The sequence below is a fragment of the Nerophis lumbriciformis genome, linkage group LG37, assembly GCF_033978685.3.
Source record: "Nerophis lumbriciformis linkage group LG37, RoL_Nlum_v2.1, whole genome shotgun sequence".
In the NCBI taxonomy this organism is placed as follows: Eukaryota; Metazoa; Chordata; class Actinopteri; order Syngnathiformes; family Syngnathidae; genus Nerophis; species Nerophis lumbriciformis.
In genome coordinates this window covers 14447581-14469477 of record NC_084584.2, presented here as the reverse complement: position 1 = coordinate 14469477, position 21897 = coordinate 14447581, and the positions used below count along the sequence as shown (strand labels likewise).

General features: G+C 42.1%; 1 protein-coding gene across 4 annotated transcripts; it reads right to left on the bottom strand.

Annotated features, from left to right (window-relative positions):
- Positions 1–621: 621 nt before the first annotated feature.
- Positions 622–21572, bottom strand: LOC133577501 (sialin). 4 transcript variants are annotated; one of them, XM_061931396.1, is made up of 12 exons: positions 21450–21572; positions 19107–19256; positions 18832–19049; positions 18525–18758; positions 15634–15808; positions 15429–15547; positions 15197–15358; positions 10855–10987; positions 10635–10782; positions 10485–10575; positions 10234–10413; positions 622–1608 (listed from the first exon to the last, which is right to left on the bottom strand). In XM_061931396.1, the coding sequence occupies exons 2-11, from the start codon at positions 19189–19191 to the stop codon at positions 10240–10242; spliced, it is 1539 nt and encodes a 512-aa protein (XP_061787380.1). In that variant the 5' UTR covers positions 19192–19256; positions 21450–21572; the 3' UTR covers positions 622–1608; positions 10234–10239. The 4 variants fall into 4 exon arrangements, with proteins under 4 accessions (XP_061787380.1, XP_061787378.1, XP_061787379.1 ...); XM_061931394.1 differs by having other exon boundaries at positions 10635–10987; XM_061931395.1 differs by having other exon boundaries at positions 10635–10987; positions 19107–19253; positions 21450–21557.
- Positions 21573–21897: the final 325 nt, after the last annotated feature.

Below are 21897 nucleotides of genomic sequence, written 5' to 3'. Positions count from 1 at the left end.
CCTTGCCTGTACCGGAAGTAGCAGACGAGTAGCGTGACGTCACAGGTTGTGGAGCTCCTCACATCACCACATTGTTTACAATCATGGCCACCAGCAGCGAGAGCGATTCGGACCGAGAAAGCGACGATTTCCCCATTAATTTGAGCGAGGATGAAAGATTTGTGGATGAGGAAAGTGAGAGTGAAGGACTAGAGGGCAGTGGGAGCGACTCAGATAGGGAAGATGCTGTGAGAGGCGGGTGAGACCTGATATTCAGCTGGGAATGACTAAAACAGTAAATAAACACAAGACATATATATACTCTATTTGCCACAACACAACCAGGCTTATATTTAATATGCCACAAATTAATCTCGCATAACAAACACCTCCCCCCTCCCGTCCATATAAACCGCCAATACAACTCAAACACCTGCACAACACACTCAATCCCACAGCCCAAAGTACCGTTCACCTCCCAAAAGTTCATACAGCACATATATTTCCCCAAAGTTCCCAAAGTTACGTACGTGACATGCACATAGCGGCACGCACGTACGGGCAAGCGATCAAATGTCTGGAAGCCGCAGCTGCATGCGTACTCACTGTACCGTGTCTGCGCATCCAACTCAAAGTCCTCCTGTTAAGAGTCTCTGTTGTCCCAGTTCTCCACAGGCCAATGGTAAAGCTTGACTGTCATCTTCCGGGAATGTAAACAATGAAACACCGAATGTGTTTGTGTTGCTGCAGCCGCCCGCAATACACCGCTTCCCACCTACAGCTTTCTTCTTTGCTGTCTCCATTGTTCATTGAACAAATTGCAAAAGATTCACCAACACAGATGTCCAGAATACTGTGGAATTTTGCGATGAAAACAGACGACTTAATAGCTGGCCACCGTGCTGTCCCAAAATGTCCTCCACAATCCGTGACGTCACGCGCTGTCGTCATCATACTGAGACGTTTCAGCAGGATATTACGCGCAAAATTTAAAATTGCACTTTAGTAAGCTAACCCGGCCGTATTGGCATGTGTTGCAATGTTAAGATTTCATCATTGATATATAAACTATCAGACTGCGTGGTCGGTAGTAGTGGGTTTCAGTAGGCCTTTAATTTTAATTTTTTTTATAACTGAGACCCTTCTGCGTTCCAGAGACCAAACGTGAGGGGAGCCCTATAGGTAAAAAAAAAAAATCCATATATATTGGAATGGTTTTGACAATTACAAAGATCAAAATGGCACCCGTATGTTAAGATTTTTCAGTGTGCGGACACCCCTGAGCTATTGTTTTATTAAACGTAAGGCTTTTGGTGTATTGAATGTAAAAAGTGCTTCTTCGGAAATCCAAAATATACAAAAGCGGTGCCACACAAGTGTAGCTAAAGCGGCATTCAGGTTCTGTATGAAAACAACAAACACCAATTGAAAAAGCTATAAAAAAAAACAATTAATAGAATGTATAAAAAAACACATAACGGAGTAACAACAACCTTTAGATTTTTAAATACTTGCTGTGTTGTGCGGAAAGTTTACTGCATAGTTGCTAGGTAGTAGTAGTAGTAGTAGAAGTAGGTAGTTTCCTCCAAAGGTCCTAATGCAGGGTGCGGCGAAGCTCTTTGGAACATTCTAAAAATACATAAAAAAAACAAGAATAAAATGAAATGTGGACCCGAACAAAAAGCAGACAAAAAAAAGTCTCAAAAGAGGATCCGGATCAGCCCCAAAATGCAATCACTTGTTTTCCAATCCTTAACCCAGTGGTTCTTAACCTTGTTGGAGGTACCGAACCCCACCAGTTTCATATGCGCATTCACCGAACCCTTCTTTAGTGAAAAAATAAATAAATAAATTCAAATTCAAGACAATTATATGTTTTTGGTAACATTTTAGTATGGGGAACATATTCTAAGTAACAAAGACTTAATTTAGAGTTATTTGGTTAGGGTTAGGGTTAGAGCAGGGGTGCTCATTACGTCGATCGCGAGCTACCGGTCGATCTCGGAGGGTGTGACAGTCGATCACCAGCCAGGCATTAAAAAAATAGTCCTAAAAATGAGCGATCATAAATCTTCACTATGACGTCACTTTCGTCACTTTATTGACATTCACTGCACCCGAGGGTCTTCTGAGATGACGCTGGCTGCTGCCAGCTCATTAAAATTACCGACTGGAAGGCGAGAAACACTTTATTTCAACAGACTCTGGTGCCGTACCTGTCATCAAAACTCCAAAGACCGACTGCACAGTTGCACAGTTGTGCTAACAAAATAAGAGTCTCAGAAAGCTGGCGTGCACAAGCTAGCAAGCTACGGAGTTTGCCGCCAATGCATTTCTTGTAAAGTGTATACAAAGGAGTACGGAAGCTGGACAAATAAGATGCCAAAAACCAACCAATTTCATGTGGTATTGGACAGAAAGGAGGACTTTTTTTCTCCTCCATTCGAAAATGCGGACATTATCAGCACCACTGTCTGATTCCAATCAATGCAAGTCATCAGAATCAGGTAATACACCAACTTATATTCTTGTCTTCATGAAAGAAAGGAATCTATATGTGTTAAACATGCTTTTATTATCTTTAAACTCCTTTAACTTGTTAACTATATGTGTTAAACATGCTTGTATTATCTTTAAACACCTTTAACTTATTAACAATATTAAATATATGTGTTAAACATGCTTGTATTATCTTTAAACACCTTTAACTTGTTAACAATATTAACTATATGTGTTAAACATGCTTGTATTATCATTAAACACCTTTAACTTGTTAACAATATTAACTATATGTGTTAAACATGCTTGCATTATCTTTAAACACCTTTAAGTTGTTAACAATATTAACTATATGTGTTAAACATTCTTGTATTATCATTAAACACCTTTAATTTTTTTAACAATATTAACTATGTGTTAAACATGCTTGTATTATCATTAAACACCTTTAACTTGTTAACAATATTAACTATATGTATTAAACATACTTGTATTATCATTAAACACCTTTAATTTTTTAACAATATTAACTATATGTGTTAAACATGCTTGCATTATCATTAAACACCTTTAACTTGTTAACAAAAACATATATTTAATAAATAAGTAAATATAAATGATATATATGAATGAGGTAGATCCCCACGACTTGATCAATTGAAAAGTAGCTCGCCTGCAGAAAAAGTGTGAGCACCCCTGGGTTAGAGGGCTAGAGTTATTATAAGGCCATGCCGAATAATGCATTAAAAAGTACTTAATAATGACTAGTTAAGAGCCAATATGTTACTAATTTGCATGTTAATAAGTAACTAATTAATGGTGAATATGTTCCCCATGCTAAAGTGTTACCATGTTTTTTTACTGGTGCACAAAATGAACCGTGCATGAACATCACCTTGTTCAAAGAACAAAACCAACACAGTGCATAAACTCACAACAAATTACACACCTGCAAATCAGTCTGACTTCTGCTGTTGCCGTATCCGCAATATGTCGATAGGGAGAAGTTTTTATTTACACGATGAGTCGGGTGTGTTTTGACCTCCGCCGAACCCCTGAGCCCGACTCACCGAACCCCTAGGGTTCCATCGAACCCAGGTTAAGAACCACTGCCTTAACCCATTTCGGGCATTTTCTGAATGTCTTGAAAATCCGCCCGGAATGAAAGAAGCGGAGTGAACCCTCTTGTCAGTCATCCACTGTCTTTGTCCTTGTGGGTGGAGGCGGGAACACACACACACACAAGTTGAAGCTCGTAACGTAGAATAAATGATTCAGATCGGTCCCGAAATGTAACCACTTGTTCCATATCCCGTGTCTAATATTTCCTAAAGAGAATTAAAGGTCAGAACATGCTAAGCAAGCCAAACAAAATAGGTTAGCTTTGTGGAATTAGTCATTAATAATGTCCCTGGCAGTGTGTTTTGCCTAAGAGCGGAAGTTTTTTTCACTTCCGATACAATATTGGTGTCTTGAGTATTGGCGGAATACCGATATTAATCTGAGACGATATCAGTAAATACTTTTATTTTGTGGTGTAGAATATTAGAAAAGAGCAAGTGAAATTACTATTATTATGAAAGACAGACTGTCTAAGTTGAACTGGGGCGGCTAATTGTTATTTTGGCAACCTTTAGCGGTCACGGTAAGTCATTACATTAAGACCACGAAGCAGCACGTCGAAGGATGCGGACACGCTTGTTACTGACAACTTCCTAGCATGCTCCTGCCTTGGGAGACTTTTTATGTGTAAGTAATATGCAACTATAATTATTTGATACATGTTTATATTGACAAATGTGCTGTTCATTGGTTAGTGCGTATGTCTACCTTGTGTGCTTAGCTGTTGTGTAGCTGCTAGCTCCGAATAGCCTATTTTATTCTGAGGTCCTACTCGTTCAATATTCTTTCACAGTTAAATTTTTTATTTATGTGAAACTTTTTATACTTTTTTGATAAAACGTGAATTTAATGTGATGTATGTTTTGTACTAATAATAATGTAATAATACTCAACTGAACCAATTTTTGATACTTTTGTGTTAATAAACATTCATTGTTTTTGATACTAAAATCAATTTTATTGCGATATTTAAAAATGAGCTGTCCAGTTGTTGTATCTTGTTTTATTATCACATTTGCGAGTGTCAACTACAGTAGCAAGTCCAAGACGTTAGATGGCAGTAGGGTATAATTTGGTTGTTTTTTGTTGCACCCGAAAAGGTGTTAAAACTGTAAGTGTTGTAAGTTTTACACACCAGTTGTTTGATTGTAACGTGCATCTTGGTTGCGTCGTTTTCATTAACAGATTTGGAGGTGTTGAAATCGCCATGTAAAATCGCTAATGTAATCAGTAGCACGTCAATAGCATGGCCAATGAATATTAGCATCATGCTAGCGCATTTCTGGGAAAAGTAGAGCTTTACTTAACTTAGTTTTTTAAATCAATTTCAATGTTGGCATCAAAAATTGCAACATTACCCCGAGGTAGCTTGGCTGTGTCCGCTCTCAGTGCTGCTGGAGTGCCACTGTTGGATTTTAGGAGAATTTTAAGAGGACCGGCGGGATTCGGTCAGTGCTAAATTTAAAAAAATATTTTTTACATGCGCTTATTTACGCAAAACAGCCCCCCCCCCATTGTACATGCAAAACTGCTTGTATCGGAGCGCTTACATCAGCGATTTTACACAAAATATCATCCAATTATCAGACCGATATCAATATCGAATCGGGACAGCCCCAAGTATCTTTTATGAAATTTGTAACTGCGATTAAAATTTATTTATTTATTTTTGTTCTCAGGATAAATCGAGTTAATCAATCAATCAATCAATCAATCAATCAATGTTTATTTATATAGCTCTAAATCACAAGTGTCTCAAAGGGCTGCACAAGCCACAACGACATCCTCGTTTTTCAAGGTAAAAAATGATTTTCAAGGTAAAAAATGATTTTCAAAGTAAAAAATGATTTTCAAGGTAAAAAAACTTTTTCAAGGTAACATTTTTTTTCAAGGTTAAAAATGATTTTCAAGGCAAAAAATGATTTTTAAGGTAAAAAATTGTTTTCAAGGTAAAAGGTTACACATGAATGTTTTTGATTTGTACAGTAAAAAAAACGGACTTGCAGACTCCAAGTTTACAACGAGAAGTTTCAAGTGTGGAAATCTGCCTTGATGCTTTTGCCATCATATTCTTCCTCAGTGACGGAGCAGGAAGGGGCTAGGAAAAACTTAACATGTGCTTATTTTAAGGGTGTAACGGTACGTGTATTTGTATTGCACCGTTTTGGTACGGGGGGTTCGGTTCGGTTCGGAGGTGTACCGAACGAGTTTCCACACGGACATATTAAGTAGCGTACCGCATGTTGTGTAAACAATGCACACCGAGGCACAACACACGGCATGCTGGTGTAACGCAGGTGTCAAATACATACTTTTGCGGAGACTATTAGGCTCTTGCTCTCTATTACTCTTTGTCACGTGACCGCCGCGGTCCAATCAGGTGTGCTTATAAGCCGGTAGCAGGAAGTGGCCAGTAGACAGGACGTGAGGGGAGACAGATTGTATTTCTGCTCGAGGTAGGTTTTTATTCTCGTTTTCACCCGAAATATTGTGCTGACGGGATTCTAAACTAGATGCCTATTTGTTAACTTTATAGAGCCGACTACCAGCGCCGGATTTTTTGTCATTAAGCTGTGTGTGAGTAGACGCGGAGTTGGTGAGTCCATGTTTATAAAAATATATTAGTCTTTTTTCCATTGTTTTATTACACCAGTCTTTGTGGCATATTTCTCAATCGTCCATATACAAGGTCTATGACTTGAACCAATGATAACTATTGTGTATTGAATGTACTCCTGCTGGCCCCACTATGGACTGGACTCTCACTATTGTGTTAGATCCACTATGGACTGGACTTTCACAATATTATGTCAGACCCACTCGACATCCATTGCTTTCGGTCTCCCCTAGAAGGGGCGGGGTTACCCACATATGCGGTCCTCTCCAAGGTTTCTCATAGTCATTCACACCGACGTCCCACTGGGGTGAGTTTTCACATAAGTTTTCCTTGCCCTTATGTGGGCTCTGTCGTTGTGGCTTGTGCAGCCCTTTGAGACACTTGTGATTTAGGGCTATATAAATAAACATTGATTGATTGATTACTTTTGAATGTGTTTGATAACAAGCATGTTTAGTGCACTGACCGAATTGTATAGGTCATATTTATGCTGCTAATGATTATTTTAGCACTTTATTGCATATTGTGATTCTGACATGTATGTTGATTTATATTGTACAATATTGAGGAAAAAACTAGAACCTGTTCTGAATACTGTATAATGCAATTACCGTATTTTTCGGACTATAAGTCGCAGTTTTTTTCATAGTTTGGCCGGGGGTGCGACTTATACTCAGGAGCAGTGTTGGGACTAACGCGTTACAAAGTAACGCGTTACTGTAACGCCGTTAGTTTCGGCGGTAACTAGTAATCTAACGCGTTATTTTTTATATTCAGTAACTCAGTTACCGTTACTACATGATGCGTTACTGCGTTATTTTACGCTACTTTTGATGTAGTATCGGCTAGAAACAGAAGCGCTGCGGTGTCATTCTTCTGAATCTTCCTCTGTCACAAGCCGGAGAGAAGAAAAGAGGCGCGCTCTGAGTGTGTGTGTGTGGGGAGGGGAGGCACACACGTGATAAGCGGTTTGATATAGGAAACAAAAACAAAAAAAGTTGTTGTCACGTTCAGTCCACACACAGCGTGGTCATGGCGAGCGCAGTAACGGAGGAGCTTGAATGCCCCGCGCCATTGAATCGGTGTGTTTATAGGTGCAGACTCGGTTGTGCAAAACGAGGGTTTTAAACACATGCTTAACGTGCTTGAGCCACGTTACAACATCCCGTTGCGCACCCACTTCAGCGATAAGATTGTGCCAGATCTTTATGAGCAGGAGAAGAAAAAAGTTGTGAATGAACTATCCCGAGCATCATCTGTTGCGCTCATGACAGACGGCTGGACATCCAGGGGAACTATAAGCGCTCACTTCATCACAGCAGACTGGGAGATGAGAAGACACGCCCCCTCTACGAGAGTCACCTTGCGCAGGTACTGACACAAGCAGTGGGGGAATGGAAGATAACGATATCCCAGTCACACGTGATAATGCCAAAAATCAAATAATTACAGTGAATGAGGCAGGACTGGGACCACAGATGGGTGCTTTGCACATGTAGTGAATTTGGCATCACAGAAGGGAATCTCAGTCAATAGGATGGAGTGCCTCCTTGGGAGGATCAGGAAGGAGGTTTCCTACTTCCACCCAAGCACAACAGCTGCTCATGTGCTTAAGACAAAGCAAGAAATGCTAAAGCTGCCTAATCATAAGCTCATACATGATGTCCCAACGAGGTGGAACTCCACTTATGGTATGTTGGAGCAGCAGGCAGCTATATACTCTGCATTGACCCACAACACCCTGAAGACAAATGTCACCCTGTCTGATGATGATGTGAGAGTGGCAGATGAGGTCCTCCAGGTGCTTAAACCCCTCAAAAGTGTTACATCTCTACTGAGCACTAAAACTTCACCATCTGTGTCAATGATCCTGCCACTGAAAACAAGGATTCTACAATCCATGGCTCCAAGTGTGGAAGACAGCAGCATCACTCCAGATGTCAGGCTTAATGTGCCTTCTTATGTTGCACTTTAACTTGTTTTTTATTAATGGTCATTGGTCCAAGTTTAAAGAAAGGAGGAATGCCTTTTTATGTTGCACTGTTTTTCATTAATTATGTTAAAAGGGAAATAAAAATGCATGTCAAGTTGATCAACAGATTGTATTATTCTCCAGTGCAATAACAGTACTGAAATGAAGGCTAAAAGGGCATTAATGGGAGCTTTAAAAAAAGAAAAAGAAAAAAAGAAGTAACTAAATAGTTACTTTTCACAGTAACGCATTACTTTTTGGTGTAAGTAACTGAGTTAGTAACTGAGTTACTTTTGAAATAAAGTAACTAGTAACTGTAACTAGTTAATGGTTTTCAGTAACTAACCCAACACAGCTCAGGAGCGACTTATGTGTGAAATAATTAACACATTACCGTAAAATATCAAATAATACTATTTAGCTCATTCACGTAAGAGACTAGACGTAAAAGATTTCATGGGATTTAGCGATTAGGAGTGACAGATTGATTGGTAAACGTATAGCATGTTCTATATGTTATAGTTATTTGAATGACTCTTACCATAATATGTTACGTTAACATACCAGGCACGTTCTCAGTTGGTTATTTATGCCTCATATAACGTACACTTATTCAGCCTGTTGTTCACTTTTCTTTATTTATTTTAAATTGCCTTTCAAATGTCTATTCTTGGTGTTGGATTTTATCAAATAAATTTCCCCAAAAAATGCGACTTATACTCCAGTGCGACTTATCTATGTTTTTTTCCTTCTTTATTATGCATTTTCGGCCGGTGCGACTTATACTCCGAAAAATACGGTAGTGTTATTTAATGAAGATATTTTGATTTGTGTACCCATTGAGTTATAAGGATGGTCCTGGTTCTTACACAGGCCAGGCTTCTCTTTATGATGGCGAGCTAAGGAAAAAAATCATCTAGTCCAAGGATCGTTCTTGGGAGATTCCAGCCAGGAACCCCACCACCTGTTCTGTCTGGGCTGGTAGGAGGCCCTCGAGCCAACCCTCTACACATTTTCACCCTTAACCGCAGCACATGGACTGTACTGCTTTACTCTCCAAAACCTTTCTCCAAGAACTGTATTATCTGAGCTGAGATTCAAACAAGATCCAGAGACACTAAATAATTGAATTGGAAAACACACAGAGCTATTTCTATTTTTGGGCAGAATTATTATAGTGTTCCCAACGTTAAAAGGATAAAGCCATTGTTTACAAATTTGGTAAATAAATAACCCAAAAATATATATTTTGTTGTTTTCTTACTGTACCGAAAATGAACTGAGCCGTGACCTCTAAACCGAGGTACGTCCCGAACCGAGATTTTTGTGTACCGTTACACCTAGGGATGTCCGATAATATCGGCTGATAAATGCGTTAAAATGTAACATCGGAAATTATCGGTATCGTTTTTTTTTATCGTATCGTATCGTATCGTTTTTTTTTGTTTTTTTTAAATTAAATCAACATAAAAAACACAAGATACACTTACAATTAGTGCACCAACCCCAAAAACCTCCCTCCCCCATTTACACTCATTCACACAAAAGGGTTGTTTTTTTCTGTTATTAATATTCTGGTTCCGACATTATATATCAATATATATCAATACAGTCTGCAAGGGATACAGTCCGTAAGCACACATGATAACCTTTAACAGTTAATTTGACTCATTTTCATTCATTACTGGTTTCTATGTAACTGTTTTTATATCGTTTTACTTTCTTTTTTTATTCAAGAAAATGTTTTTAATTTATTTATCTTATTTTATTAATTTTTTTAAAAAGTACCTTATCTTCACCATACCTGGTTGTATAAATTAGGCATAATAATGTGTTAATTCCACGACTGCATATATCTGTTGATATCGTTATCGGTTGAAGAGTTGGACAATATCGGATATCGGCAAAAAGCCATTATCGGACATCCCTAGTTACACCCTTAGCTTATTTACATAAAATTGGAATTAAAGAGAACTCAAAAGGCACCTGGATGTCTTTTAGGAGAAGAATGGAGCTTAAAAACGTGGAATAAACGTCCTATTACTTGGGTTCAAGTGGAGTCGGAGCGCTTCCGCTCCCTTTTGGCGCCCTCGTCGTCGTCGTCGTCCTCCGCCACGGCCCACGGTTGGATGTCGCCGCTGCCAAACAGCGTGTAGAAGAAAGCGCCGCCCACGTTGATGGCGGCGGAGACCCAGAACACTTTCCTCCAGCCGGCCAAGGTGTGCTGCCGACACAGAGCAGAGTTTTATTTATTTATTTGCGTTGTTCTTTGTTTGAAAAGAATAAAAGACATACGTCCTCGGTGAAATATCCCGTAACAATCGGGGCGATGACTCCGGGGATGGTGCCGAACATGTTGGTGATTCCCAGGAGGAAGCCGGCGTACCTGCAGGGAGAAAATGTTTTAAATAATTGACCCGCGCTTGGTGGAGCTCCAGGGCCCACCTGGGGGCGATGTCTATCTGGTTGATGAAGACCCCGGGCGAGCTGGTGCCCGCGACGGCCGACGACAGCGTGAGGAAGGTGATGGTGAGGACGTGGCTGCAGCCGGCGTAGGCCACGGCGAGCAGGAAGCCGGCAGGTGGCAGCATACCTGCGGGGGAGGGACCGTGATGTGCGTTGGAGCCAATGGCGAGCAGGAAGTCAGCAGTGAGGTTCTCCTTGCCTGTGAGCGTGAAGAGCTTGCGTATGGTCGTGATGCTGAACACCTTCTTCTCGATGAGGCTGTCGGCCAGGAAGCCGGACAGCACGGAGCACAGCCAGGCGGCCAGGTAGGGCAGGGCGGAGAGGAAGCCGTTCTGGAAGCAGACGCCGCCAGTTAACGAGCAGAAGGTAACCAAGCGGTCTCACTATCAACTCATTGGGAAGTCGTTTCCCATACAAAGTTAACTTCCATCCTCCAATAAAGACTTTTGACCTGCACCAACAATTAACAGTTCCACTGCAGTCCTGTAGGTGGCGCAAATGCTGAATTGTCGATACAAAGTGCACATTCTTTAGTGTACATGGAGGGCCAATAAAAAAAGAAGATGCGGGTCGCACTCTGGACGTCAGTGGTTTTGATGCAACCTCCAGTGGGCGTAATTTAAAAAGCAAACAAACATTTTATTGCCAAAAGTATTTGGCCACCTGCCTTTATTCACATATGAACTTGAAGTGCCAGCCCATAGAATTGTCCAAAATGTTTTGGTCTCCTGGATATACTTGCCAACCTTGAGACCTCCGAATTCGGGAGATGGGGAGGAGCGGGGTTTGGTGGTAGCGGGGGTGTATATTGTAGCGTCCAAGAAGAGTTAGTGCTGCAAGGGATTCTGGGTATTTGTTCTGTTGTGTTTATGTTGTGTTACGGTGCGGATGTTATGTTGTGTTACGGTGCGGATGTTCTCCCAAAATGTGTTTATCATTCTTGTTTGGTGTGGGTTCACAGTCTGGCGCATATTTGTAACAGTGTTAAAGTTTTTTATATGGCCACCCTCAGTGTGACCTGTATGGCTGTTGACCAAGTATGTATTGCATTCACTTGTGTGTGTGTGTAAAAGCCGCATATAATGTGTGACTGGGCCGGCACGCTGTTTGTATGGAGGAAAAGCGGACGTGACGACAGGTTGTAGAGGACGCTAAAGGCGGTGCCTTTAAGGCACGCCCCCAATATTGCTGTCCGGGTGGAAATCGGGAGAAATTCGGGAAAATGGTTGCCCCGGGAGATTTTCGGCAGGGGCACTGAAATTCGGGAGTCTCCCGGGAAAATCGGGAGGGTTGGCAAGTATGATCCTGGAGCATTCAAAGTTCCTTTCACTGCAACTAAGGGGCCAAGCCCAACTCCTGAAAAACCAACCCCACACCATAATACCTCCTCCACCAAATTTCACACTCGGCACAATGCAGTCCGAAATGTAGCGTTCTCCTGGCAACCTCCAAACCCAGACTGGTCCATCAGATTGCCAGATGGAAAAGCGTGATTCATCACTCCAGAGAAGGCGTCTCCACTGCTCTAGAGTCCAGTGGCGACGTGCTTTACACCACTGCATCCCACGCTTTGCATTGGACTTGGTTTTAGATGCAGCTGCTCGGCCACGGAAACCCATTCCATGAATCTCTCTGCGTACTGTACATGGGTTAATTGGAAGGTCACATGAATTTTGGAGCTCTGTAGCAACTGACTGTGCAGAAAGTCTTTGCACTATGCACTTCTCTGTCAGTTTACGTGGCCTACCACTTGGTGGCTGACTTGCTGTTGTTCCCAAACTCTTCACTTTTCTTATAATAAAGTTGACTTTGGAATATTTAGGAAAGAGGAAATTTCACGACTGGATTTGTTGCACAGGTGGCATCCTATGACAGTTCCACGCTGGAAATAACAGAGCGGCCCATTCTTTCACAAATGTTTGTAGAAACAGTCTCCATGCCTAAGTGCTTGATTTTATACACCGGGCCAAGTGATTAGGACACCTGATTCTCATCATTTGGATGGGTGGCCAAATACTTTTGGCAATATAGTGTACGTCAGCCGGCATCATACAAAAAATGCATCGGGGAATGCTGCAGAATCAAAAACAACTGCATAAGATAAATGCTGCAAGTCGACAGTACAAAACGGAAAGTTACGTAGGCTACCAGGAAGTTAGGCAGGACAACAGGAAGTTAGCCAGGCTACCAGAAAGTCAGCCAGGCTACCAGAAAGTTAGCCATGCTACCAACAAATTAGCTAAGCTACCAAGAAGTTAGCCATGCTACCAGGAAGTTAGCTAAGCGACCAATAAGTTAGCCATGCTACCAGGAAGTTAGGCAGGCTACCAAGAAGTCAGCCAAACTACCAGGAAATGTAGCCCTGCTACTAAAAATGTATCCAAACTACCAGTAAGTAAGTCATGCTATCAAGAAGTTAGCATTGCTACACAAAAGTTAGTCACGCTACTAATAAGTTAGCCAGGCTACTAAGAAGTTAGCCATGATACCAGGAAGTTAGCCAAGCTACAGGTAAGTTAGCAAAGTTATCAGGAAGCTAGCTAACCTACCAGGAAGTTTGCCAGGCTACGAAGAAGTTTGCCATACCACCACAAAGTTAGCCCAGCTAGCTTTCAAAATTACTCTGAAGTTAGCCAAGCTATTAAGAAGTTAGACAAGCTACGAGCAAGTCAGCCCGGCTACCAGAAATTTAGCCAGGCTACCAGGAAGTTTGTCTGGCTACCAGAAAGTTAGTCCGGCTACCAGGAAGTTAGCTGAGCTACAAGGAACTTAACAAAGCTACGAGGATGTCAAACCGGCTACCAGGAAGTTAGCCATGCTACCAGGAAGTTAGCCCGGCTACCAGGAAGTTAGCCATGCTACAAGGAACTTAGCCATGCTACCAAGACATTTGTCTGGCTACCAGGAAGTGTGTTTGGCTACCAGGAAGTTTGTCTGACTACCAGAAAGTTAGTCCGGCTACCAGGAAGTTAGTTAAGCTACAAGGAAGTTAGCAAAGCTACAAGAAAGTCAACCCGGCTACCAGGAAGTTAGCCATGCTACCAGGAAGTTAACTAAACTACAAGGAAGTTAGCCAGGCTACAAGGAAGTTAGCCCGGCTACCAGGAAGTTAGCCATGCTACAAGGAATTCAGCCATGCTACCAATACATTTGTCTGGCTACCAGGAAGTGTGTCTGGCTACCAGGAAGTTAGTTAAGCTACAAGGAAGTTAGCAAAGTTACTAGGAAGTCAACCCGGCTACCAGGAAGTTAGCCATGCTACCAGGAAGTTAGCTAAGCTACAAGGAAGTTAGCCAGGCTACAAGGAAGTTAGCCATGCTACAAGGAACTTAGCCATGCTACCAAGACATTTGTCTGGCTACCAGAAAGTTAGTCCGGCTACCAGGAAGTTAGTTAAGCTACAAGGAAGTTAGCAAAGCTACAAGGAAGTCAACCGGCTACCAGGAAGTTAGCCATGCTACCAGGAAGTTAGCTAAGCTACAAGGAACTTAGCCATGCTACCAAGACATTTGTCTGGCTACCAGGAAGTGTGTCTGGCTACCAGGAAGTTAGTCCGGCGACCAGGAAGATAGCTACGCTACAAAGAAGTTAACAAAGCTACGAGGAAGTCAACCCGGCTACCAGGAAGTTAGCCATGCTACAAGACATTTGTCTGGCTACCAGGAAGTATGTCTGGATACCAGGAAGTGTGTCTGGCTACCAGGAAGTATGTCTGTCTACCAGGAAGTGTGTCTGGCTACCAGGAAGTATGTCTGACTACCAGGAGGTGTGTCTGGCTACCAGGAAGTATGTCTGGCTACCAGGAAGTGTGTCTGGCTACCAGGAAGTATGTCTGGCTACCAGGAAGCTAGCTAAGCTACAAAGAATTTAGCAAAGCTACAAGGAAGTCAACCAGGCTACCAGGAAGTCAGCCATGCTACCAGGAAGTTAACTAAGCTACAAAGACGTTAGCCAGGTTACAAGGAAGTTAGCCATGCTACCAGGAAGTTAACTAAGCGACAAAGACGTCAGCCATGCTACAAGGAAGTTAGCCATGCTACCAGGAAGTTAGCTAAGCTACGAGGAAGTCAACCCGGCTACCAGGTTGTTAGCCATGCTACAAGGAAGTTAGCCATGCTACCAGGAAGTTAGCCATGTTACAAGGAAGTTAGCCAGGCTACCAAGACATCTGTCTGGCTACCAGGAAGTTAGCTAAGCTAAAAGGAAGTTAGCCAGGCTACAAGGAAGTTGGCCCAGCTCCCAGGAAGTTAGCTAAGCTACGAGGAAGTCAACCCGGCTACCAGGTTGTTAGCCATGCTACAAGGAAGTTAGCCATGCTACCAGGAAGTTAGCCATGTTACAAGGAAGTTAGTCAGGCTACCAAGACATTTGTCTGGCTACCAGGAAGTTAGCTAAGCTAAAAGGAAGTTAGCCAGGCTACAAGGAAGTTGGCCCAGCTCCCAGGAAGTTAGCCATGCTACCAGGAAGTTAGTAAATCTACCAGGGGCCAGCGTCGTGCTTCCTGTCAACGACGTGTGACCTCATTGAGCGGCCAATCTCACCGACTTGAGGTCAAAGTGCAGGATGTTGTTCATGTAGGTGGGCAGGGATGTGAGCTGCGTGTAGAAGGACCAGTTGGAACACATCTGCGTCACGATGATGGCCCACAGCGGCACTGACATCATCATGCGCAGGAGGGGCACAGACCAGCCGTGGCCCCCGCCCTGCAGGTTTCACACGCGTTACCATGACAATGAAGACCAGCGTGAGTGAGTCGTCGCCGCTAACGTTTACCTGACGCCCGATGGAGTCGACGATGTAATCTCTCTCCTCTTTGCTGATTCGCCGATGAGTGCGGGGGTCGTCCGACACGAACATGAACCAAAGGACCGCCCAGAGGCACCCGGCGCCCCCTGGAGGAGACGCAGAGAGGAAGACGTCTAATACGCAATCTTCTCTTTCCAGCAAATTTAATGGAAACAAACAGTGTGTGCTTCACCGCAGAGGTAGAAGACAGAGGGCCAGCCCAGTGCTTGGCAGAGGTAGCCGGTCAGAGGCATAGCCAAGAAGGCTCCAAAGTTGGACCCGGAGCCCGAGATCGTGATCAGGCGAGAGCGCTCCAGAGGCGGAGCCCAGCGGGCCCACATCGCCATCATGGCAGGGAACGTCACACCCTGCAAAAACCACAAGAGTTTAGTTTAGTCTAGTCTTTATTTGAAGGGACAATGCACAGAAACATTAAGCTCAAAGACAAATATGTTCTGCACCAGATAATAGCTAAATAGCTCATTTCCATCTGCAGTCCCTGGCTACCTAAATTAAAGGGATACAAAAATCATGCAATAAAATTATGACAATAAAATCATACTATAGCATGTAATCAAATTAAGAAAAGTCATTAAATGCCCTTTCATTGACACATACCGTATTTTTCGGACTATAAGTCGCAGTTTTTTTCATAGTTTGGCCGGGGGTGCGACTTATACTCAGGAGCGATTTATGTGTGAAATGATTAACACATTAGCGTAAAATATCAAATAATATTATTTAGCTCATTCACGTAAGAGACTAGACCAGGGGTCGGCAACCCAAAATGTTGAAAGAGCCTTATTGGACCAAAATTACAAAAACAAATCTGTCTGGAGCCGCAAAAAATTAAAAGTCATATTACATACAGATAGTGTGTCATGAGATATAAATTGAATTAATATGACTTAGAGGAAACTAGATGAGCTCAAATATAGCTACAAATGAGGCATAATGATGCAATATGTACATATAGCTAGCCTAAATAGCATGTTAGCATCGATTAGCTCGCAGTCATGCACTGACCAAATATGTCTGATTAGCACTCCACACAAGTCAATAACATCAACAAAACTCACCTTTGTGGATTCATGCACAACGTTAAAAGTTTGGTGGACAACATGAGACAGAAAAAGAAGTGGCATAAAACACGTCCTAGAAAGTCGCAGAAAGATATACATGTAAACAAACTAAGGTGAGGTCAAGGACTGCCAAAATTAGTAGGACAAAACGGCGCTCGCCAAATACTCGAATCAGTGAAGCATGTTTAATATAAACAGTGTGCTTTATAACAATTAGGAAGGTTTGTGTCATGTTTGTCCTCCTACAGAAACCATATTAAAACAAAAAATATATTTTTTTCCCCTCAACTTTTTCCATATTTCATACATTTTTGAAAAAACTCCAGAGAGCCACTAGGGCTGCGCTAAAGAGCCGCATGCGGCTCTAGAGCCGCGGGTTGCCGACCCCTGGACTAGACGTATAAGATTTCATGGGATTTAGCCATTCGGAGTGACAGATTGTTTGGTAAACGTATAGCATGTTCTATATGTTAGTTATTTGAATGACTCTTACCATAATATGTTACGTTAACATACCAGGCACGTTCTCAGTTGGTTATTTATGCCTCATATAACGTACACTTATTCAGCCTGTTGTTCACTATTCTTTATTTATTTTAAATTGCCTTTCAAATGTCTATTCTTGGTGTTGGCTTTTATCAAATAAATTTCCCAATAAATGCGATTTATATGTTTTTTTCCTTCTTTATTATGCATTTTCGGCCGGTGCGACTTATACGCCGGAGCGACTTATAATCCGAAAAATACGGTAATCAAATTAAGAAAAGTCATTAAATGCCCTTTCATTGACACATACTTAATATACAATACAACCACACCAACTACACCAAGAGCCCAAGCAATATTTGAAAAAAGAACCAACATTTGTGTTTGGGGAGCCATTTGAACGCAACACGTACGTGGTTGCGAAAAACTGATAAATGGCTGTAAAACCCAGGTTCATACTGCCTTGCTTTTGTTTATAAGCTTATTTTGCACTGAACAGGAAGTCACTGCGCGCATATTTTCGTGCTGTGTGACAAAACAGTTACCATATTTTTCGGACTATAAGTCGCTCCGGAGTATAAGATAAAAAATGCAAAATAAAGAAGGAAAAAAACATATATAAGTCGCATTAATTAAATGAGCAAAAGAATGAAAGAAAACAAATGTGTTGAATATTTGCCACACAACAAAAGTATTGTACTTTCTGGGCCATAGAGCGAACCGGTATTTAAGCCGCACCTACCACGTTTTTAGAAGAAATAAACATGTTTACATACATTAGCCGCACAGGATCATAAGCCTAACATGTGCCTGTAACGTGACAGTAAAACGGCTGATCAAACAAAACAGTAGTCATCGCCATGGACTCACAAGCTACGGAAGCTAGCTCTCCAATCAACTAAACAGAGTCAATAACTACACGGTGACGTTTTGGTGAATTAACAAAACTTAAAACATTTTTTTTAAATGCCATGGTAAGTTAATAATACTGACACAGACACTTGTGAATGTTTTAGCATAATTGCTAATGCTAACTTGATTATATCACGATAGCCCGTACAAATGTGCATGAAAACACTTCTACAGACATCACACATGGGACGGTTTAGTAAGTATGAATTGTTTTAGTTAGATTGTAAAACTTACAACCGCCGCTTGGAGTGATCAATGAAGAATCCATACTAGTAGAAACTCTAAGACAAAACGGAATAAACTTCCGGTTCAAGAAGCGGAACAGGGAGTTCAACCTGCAGCACCTGCAGTGAGCAAACTAGTCCAAAAGATGGCGCCATAGCACAAACAATAACAAACCTACTCAGTGTCGCTGTTGTGTTTTATGAAAACAATTTGTTGAATACAAAACATTATGGCCGTAAATTAGCCGCACCCGTTTTATAAGCCGCATGATTCAAAGCGTAGGAAAAAAGTAGGGGCTTATAGTACGGACTTTACTGTAACATATTTTTTTTAACAGGAAAAGTTCTGTAAAACATGGTAAAAGACACAAGACACTGACCTCCCCGAGTCCCTCCAGGGCTCGCAATGCAAACAGCCAGTAGGGCCCCCACTGGGCGGCCAGGGGGGTGAGGAGGGTGAGAGCGGCTGTGCTCAGCACGCCCAAACCTAGGAAGATGCTCCCTCCATAATGGCCGGACAGGTAACCCCCTGGGATCTGTGTGCACAGGTAGCCAAAGAAGAAAGCCCCAAGCAGCCAGCCTTGAGTCTTCGCGTCCCACGGGTACTGGGGGGTCTGGAAGTGGGGTAAAAGTGGCGAGAAGGAGGGATTATCATGACTTGTTTTGAACGCCGCCGGTCAGCCTTACCCCGTCAGGCTGCTCAAACGTCCCGCTGCTGTTCTCAGACCCGGGAGGAAGAGGACAAGCGTGGGCGACGGAGCTGTTGCGGCCCGGCCCCGAATCGGTGGTGTTCACCATGGCGACCATGGCCACGCTGAGGTTGACGCGCAAGCCGTAGACCACGGAGAAGCCCAGGAACATCAGGACGGCCAGATTGAGGCGCGCTGAGCAGCACTGAGGTGGAACTGGAGGGGGACGCAAGCTGTTATCCTGCCGTCAGCCGAGGGGCCTCTTTAACACACCTGTGTCATCGCCGAGGAGCGGCTCGTTGTCTTCGCTCTCGTCCGACGGAGCCGCGTTGATGGATAAGCTGCTTGGCGGCGCCATGGCGGCGCTAAAAAGTCCTGTAGGGGAATCACTGAGCCATCCCGTGCGCGGAGAAGATGCAGCTGCTGTGCAAAACGATGCAAATTGACAAAAAGTGTACAAACCCCGTTTCGATGAGTTGGGAAATTGTGTTAGATGTAAATATAAACGGAATACAATGATTTGCAAATCCTTGTCAACCCATATTCAATTGAATGCACTACAAAGACAACATATTTGATGTTCAAACTTATAAACTTTATTTTTTTTTGCAAATAATAATTAACTTAGAATTTCATGGCTGCAACACGTGCCAAAGTAGTTGGGAAACGGCATGTTCACCACTGTGTTACATGGCCTTTCCTTTTAACAACACTCAGTAAACGTTTGGGAACTGAGGAGACACATTTTTTAAGCTTCTCAGGTTGAATTCTTTCCCATTCTTGCTTGATGTACAGCTTAAGTTGTTCAACAGTCCGGGGGTCTCCGTTGTGGTATTTTAGGCTTCATAATGCGCCACACATTTTCAATGGGAGACAGGTTTGGACAACAGGCAGGCCAGTCTAGTACCCGCACTCTTTTACTATGAAGCCACGTTGATGTAACACGTGGCTTGGCATTGTCTTGCTGAAATAAGCAGGGGCGTCCATGGTAACGTTGCTTGGATAGCAACATATGTTGCTCCAAAACCTGTATGTACCTTTCAGCATTAATGGCGCCTTCACAGATGTGTAAGTTACCCATGTCTTGGGCACTAATACACCCCCATACCATCACAGATGCTGGCTTTTCAACTTTGCGCCTATAACAATCCGGATGGTTCTTTTCCTCTTTGGTCCGGAGGACACGACGTCCACAGTTTCCAAAAACAATTTGAAATGTGGACTCGTCAGACCACAGAACACTTTTCCACTTTGTATCAGTCCATCTTAGACGAGCTCAGGCCCAGCGAAGCCGACGGCGTTTCTGGGTGTTGTTGATAAACGGTTTTCGCCTTGCACAGGAGTGTTTTAACTTGCACTTACAGATGTAGCGACCAACTGTAGTTACAGACAGTGGGTTTCTGAAGTGTTCCTGAGCCCATGTGGTGATATCCTTTACACACTGATGTCGCTTGTTGATGCAGTACAGCCTGAGGGATCGAAGGTCACAGGCTTAGCTGCTTACGTGCAGTGATTTCTCCAGATTCTCTGAACCCTTTGATGATATTACGGACCGTTGATGGTGAAATCCCTAAATTCCTTGCAATAGCTGGTTGAGAAAGGTTTTTCTTAAACTGTTGGACAATTTGCTCACGCATTTGTTGACAAAGTGGTGACCCTCGCCCCATCCTTGTTTGTGAATGACTGAGCATTTCATGGAATCTACTTTTATACCCAATCATGGCACCCACCTGTTCCCAATTAGCCTGTTCACCTGTGGGATGTTCCAAATACGTGTTTGATGAGCATTCCTCAACTTTATCCGTATTTATTGCCACCTTTCCCAACTTCTTTGTCACGTGTTGCTGGCATCAAATTCTAAAGTTAATGATTATTTGCAAAAAAAAAAAAGGTTTATCAGTTTGAACATCAAATATGTTGTCTTTGTAGCATATTCAACTGAATATGGGTTGACAATGCTTTGCAAATCATTTTATTCCGTTTATATTTACATCTAACACAATTTCCCAACTCATATGGAAACGGGGTTTGTACTTTATTGACATTTCAACACATTTATTTTTTTTATGTCGTATGGATTAAAGTCATGTGCCAGCATCTCGGACGCCCCATCGACTAGTGGAAAAGTCGTTAGAGGACTCATTACTGTGTGTACAAAGCGTGTTTGCCTGCACTTGTCTGCTCAAAAATCGATATTGTTTGTGGAGTTCTCCTGTGAAGTGCATGCTCGCAAAACAGTCCCCTTTTAGGCATGTATAATCCTACTTATCACAGTCACATGTCACATATTAATAGCAGTGTAATAGGAAACACGTGACCTGGTTGATCGTTGTGGTTACATCATGAGTGACACCGTTGGCATTTCTTCTACTTCCTCACAAAGAAAGCACTATATTATTAATTTTAAAGGTGGAATATGGCTTTGCGTATACTTAACATGTAGGAAATAATTATTGTAGGTTATTTAGCTTTTAATAAATGAAAAACATCAACAGAACGTAAACACAAAACCTGCCGGTGTGTTGGATAAACAAGCTAGCTGCACCTTTCACTATAACCGTCTTTAAAAAAAAAACACGTGCGAGGATAAAGTTATAAAAATAAAATTGTACTTACCCTGCTGGTAGTTGTACGTTCTTCAAGTGAACATAATACATTCGCAGGAAATGTTTGTCTTTTCCACTCCATCAAAACATTTCGACTCGGCGCGGTTTGTGTTTCCTGCTTCTCGAGAGCGTGGGTCACATGAGCAATGACGTCAAAGAGACGATTTGCGGAAGTGCATTTAGAACTACAAAAATGGCCGCTCAACGCCATTATTCCTCATCTGGAAACACGATCTTTTATTTTTTCCTAAATTTTATTTTAGTAACAATACAGGATGGTTGAACTGAAAGTTCTAAGAAAAACTGGTCATTGTATTTATTTATTTTTTTACAAGTGATTTGGAAAACAACAAACGGTTGGTTTATTTTAATAGTTTTTGAGTCATATTTTTTTTAAATTGAAAAACAAAGCATCTTTTTTTTCTTTGTCGAAAAAACGCTTTGGTTTTTATTCAACA